Consider the following 2,618-nt stretch of genomic DNA (forward strand, 5'->3'; position numbering starts at 1 on the left):
ACAGTCCACCACTATAAGAAGCCTAGTCTTGAAAACATCATACATATAATATACAGTCCACCACTATAAAAAACTTAGTATTGTTAACATCATACATATAATATACAGTCCACCACTATAAGAAGCCTAGTCTTGAAAACATCATACATATAATATACAGTCCACCACTATAAAAAACTTAGTATTGTTAACATCATACATATAATATACAGTCCACCACTATAAGAAGCCTAGTCTTGAAAACATCATACATATAATATACAGTCCACCACTACAAAAAACTTAGTATTGTTCTTTTGATTTGACTTAGTCCAGGGTTATTGATGAGGGTTGGAATCCCCAGAACTGGTATAACTCAGTGACAAGTGGTGAATCAAATGATAGATTAGGCCTCACATTCAGTTTTAGGTTCTTTTGTGTAACTGACCTGTGCTACGTGTATCTTAACTGTCTAAGATTTGAGCTTTTAAAAATATAAAGTTTCACTAAAATTAGAACTCTCCTAGAAATAAAAAGATTGCCAAAATCACTATCCTATAGTGAAAAATTGTTTTCAAAATTAGCTTACAATTTAGCAAAATTGTCAAAATAAAAAAATACCTTTTTTCAAAGCCATCAAGTTTTAAAACTATTTACTAGGAAGGTAAGATTGTCTTAAAAAAAAACGTTTTTCTGAAATGTGGAGTTTAATACCCTACTTGTCCCAAGGTGACTCAATAGTTATAGTAAAATTATGATGTTAATCTCTGACTAAACAAAATTATAAAGTATTAAAACTGAATATCTGGAATTGTCCCTTGAACTTTCACAAACATCCATACTAACCTTTAAACCTTTGGCACGACTGATAGCTCTGAGTGGTCGTAGTACTCTCAGCACCCGAAGAATTTTAACCACAGAGATTGCATCATTACTTGAAGGAAAAAAAAATATATATAGCAAATGTTAATACAGAACTGGAAGTTAATATAGTTAATATAATAATAGTAGCAGAATATAGACTTTATGGAGGGGAACTCTTTACATCTTAACCTTCTCTGTACTTTTAATCCACACAACAAATAAACACATGTATTTATATGTGCACATGCAAGTGTAATAAGCTTCCCTTACATAACACTTATACAGAAATATTATTCAGATAAAAAAATATTTTGGTGATACTGTTTTTATTTTATTTTGCTGAACATTTACCAGCATTTACATTACAAATTGCCACCATTTTCCAAGTTTATCATATCCTTATATTTTACTATCTTTTTTTAAACTTTAAAATTATTAGACAGTTTGTAATGTTTGATTGTTCATTATTAAACACAAAGCTACACAATGAGCTATATGAGCTGTGCCCACTACAAGTATAAAAAAAACTTATTTTTTTAACAATTTAAGCCTATAGACTTACCGTTAAGCAACCAGAGGTCTGTGTTTATAAGGAAACATTGTTTTGGATTGTATGGGAGCCACAACATGTTTGAAGTTTTACAGCATATGGGAGCAACCACATTTTTGAGGGTTTTTATGGAATATGAAAGCTACCACATATTTGAAGTTTTTTACAGTATGTTTGAGGTTAGTACAGCATATGAGAGCTACCACTTGTCTGAGGTTTATACATGGTAAGGAAGCTACCCCATGTTTGAGTATTTTACAATGTATAAGAGCTACCACATGTTTGGAGTTTTTTTTTGCAATGTATGGGACTTACCATATGTTCTTAGGATATTAAAAACAAGGGATCAAATCCCAAGTTTTAGAATTACAATTCTTCAAGTGTGTTAGCTAATGTTGCTGTTGAGTTTACTGGTAGTAACTAGTGTTATTGTGGATTTTACTAGTGTTAGTTAATGTTACTGTTGAGTGTACTAGTAGTGACTAGTGTTATTGTCGAGTTTACTGGTAGTTACTAGTGTTATTGTGGATCTGTTACTGTCAACTTTACTAGTGTTACTGTCGAGTGTAATAGTAGTGACTAGTGTTACTGTCGAGTTTACTGGTAGTTACTAGTGTTATTGTGGATCTGTTACTGTCAACTTTACTAGTGTTACTGTCGAGTGTACTAGTAGTGACTAGTGTTACTGTCGAGTTTACTGGTAGTTACTAGTGTTATTGTGGATCTGTTACTGTCAACTTTACTAGTGTTACTGTCGAGTGTACTATTTGTGACTAGTGTTATTGTGGATATTTGGCCATATTGAAAGCCATCTTTTAAAGGAAATCCATGTAAAACTTCACAATTGGAAATGTTACAAAGATGACATATTTTTCATTTGGAAAGCCACTTTTAAATCACTTAAAGACTTTATTTCTTGTGCTAACACTTTTTACAAAACAATCAAGTTTACCTTTGATTACTCCCCTACCCAAATTAACTTCCTCAGCATCACTGTTTCTTTATATGATGAAATTTTACACACTACACATTGATGTCAAGCTCTCTCAATGAAAACAATTTGTTATGATGAAATTTTACACACTACACACTGATGTTAAGCCCTCTCAATGAAAACAAATAGTTATGATGAAATTTTACACACTACACATTGATGTCAAGCTCTCTCAATGAAAACAATTTGTTATGATGAAATTTTACACACTACACACTGATGTTAAGCCCT

At 31.7% G+C, this 2,618-nt stretch overlaps 1 protein-coding gene across 1 annotated transcript in view; it reads right to left on the reverse strand.

The window, feature by feature from the left end:
* LOC106466326 (voltage-dependent calcium channel type D subunit alpha-1-like) overlaps positions 1-2,618 on the reverse strand; it is a 167,449-nt gene that overhangs the window by 51,187 nt on the left and 113,644 nt on the right. Inside the window, exon 20 of the mRNA XM_022394309.1 lies at positions 826-913. Within this exon, the coding sequence (XP_022250017.1) occupies positions 826-913 (88 nt within the window). The remainder of the gene's footprint in view (positions 1-825; positions 914-2,618) is intronic.

The sequence above is a fragment of the Limulus polyphemus genome, unplaced genomic scaffold (genome assembly GCF_000517525.1).
Source record: "Limulus polyphemus unplaced genomic scaffold, Limulus_polyphemus-2.1.2 Scaffold2223, whole genome shotgun sequence".
Lineage (NCBI taxonomy): Eukaryota > Metazoa > Arthropoda > Merostomata > Xiphosura > Limulidae > Limulus > Limulus polyphemus.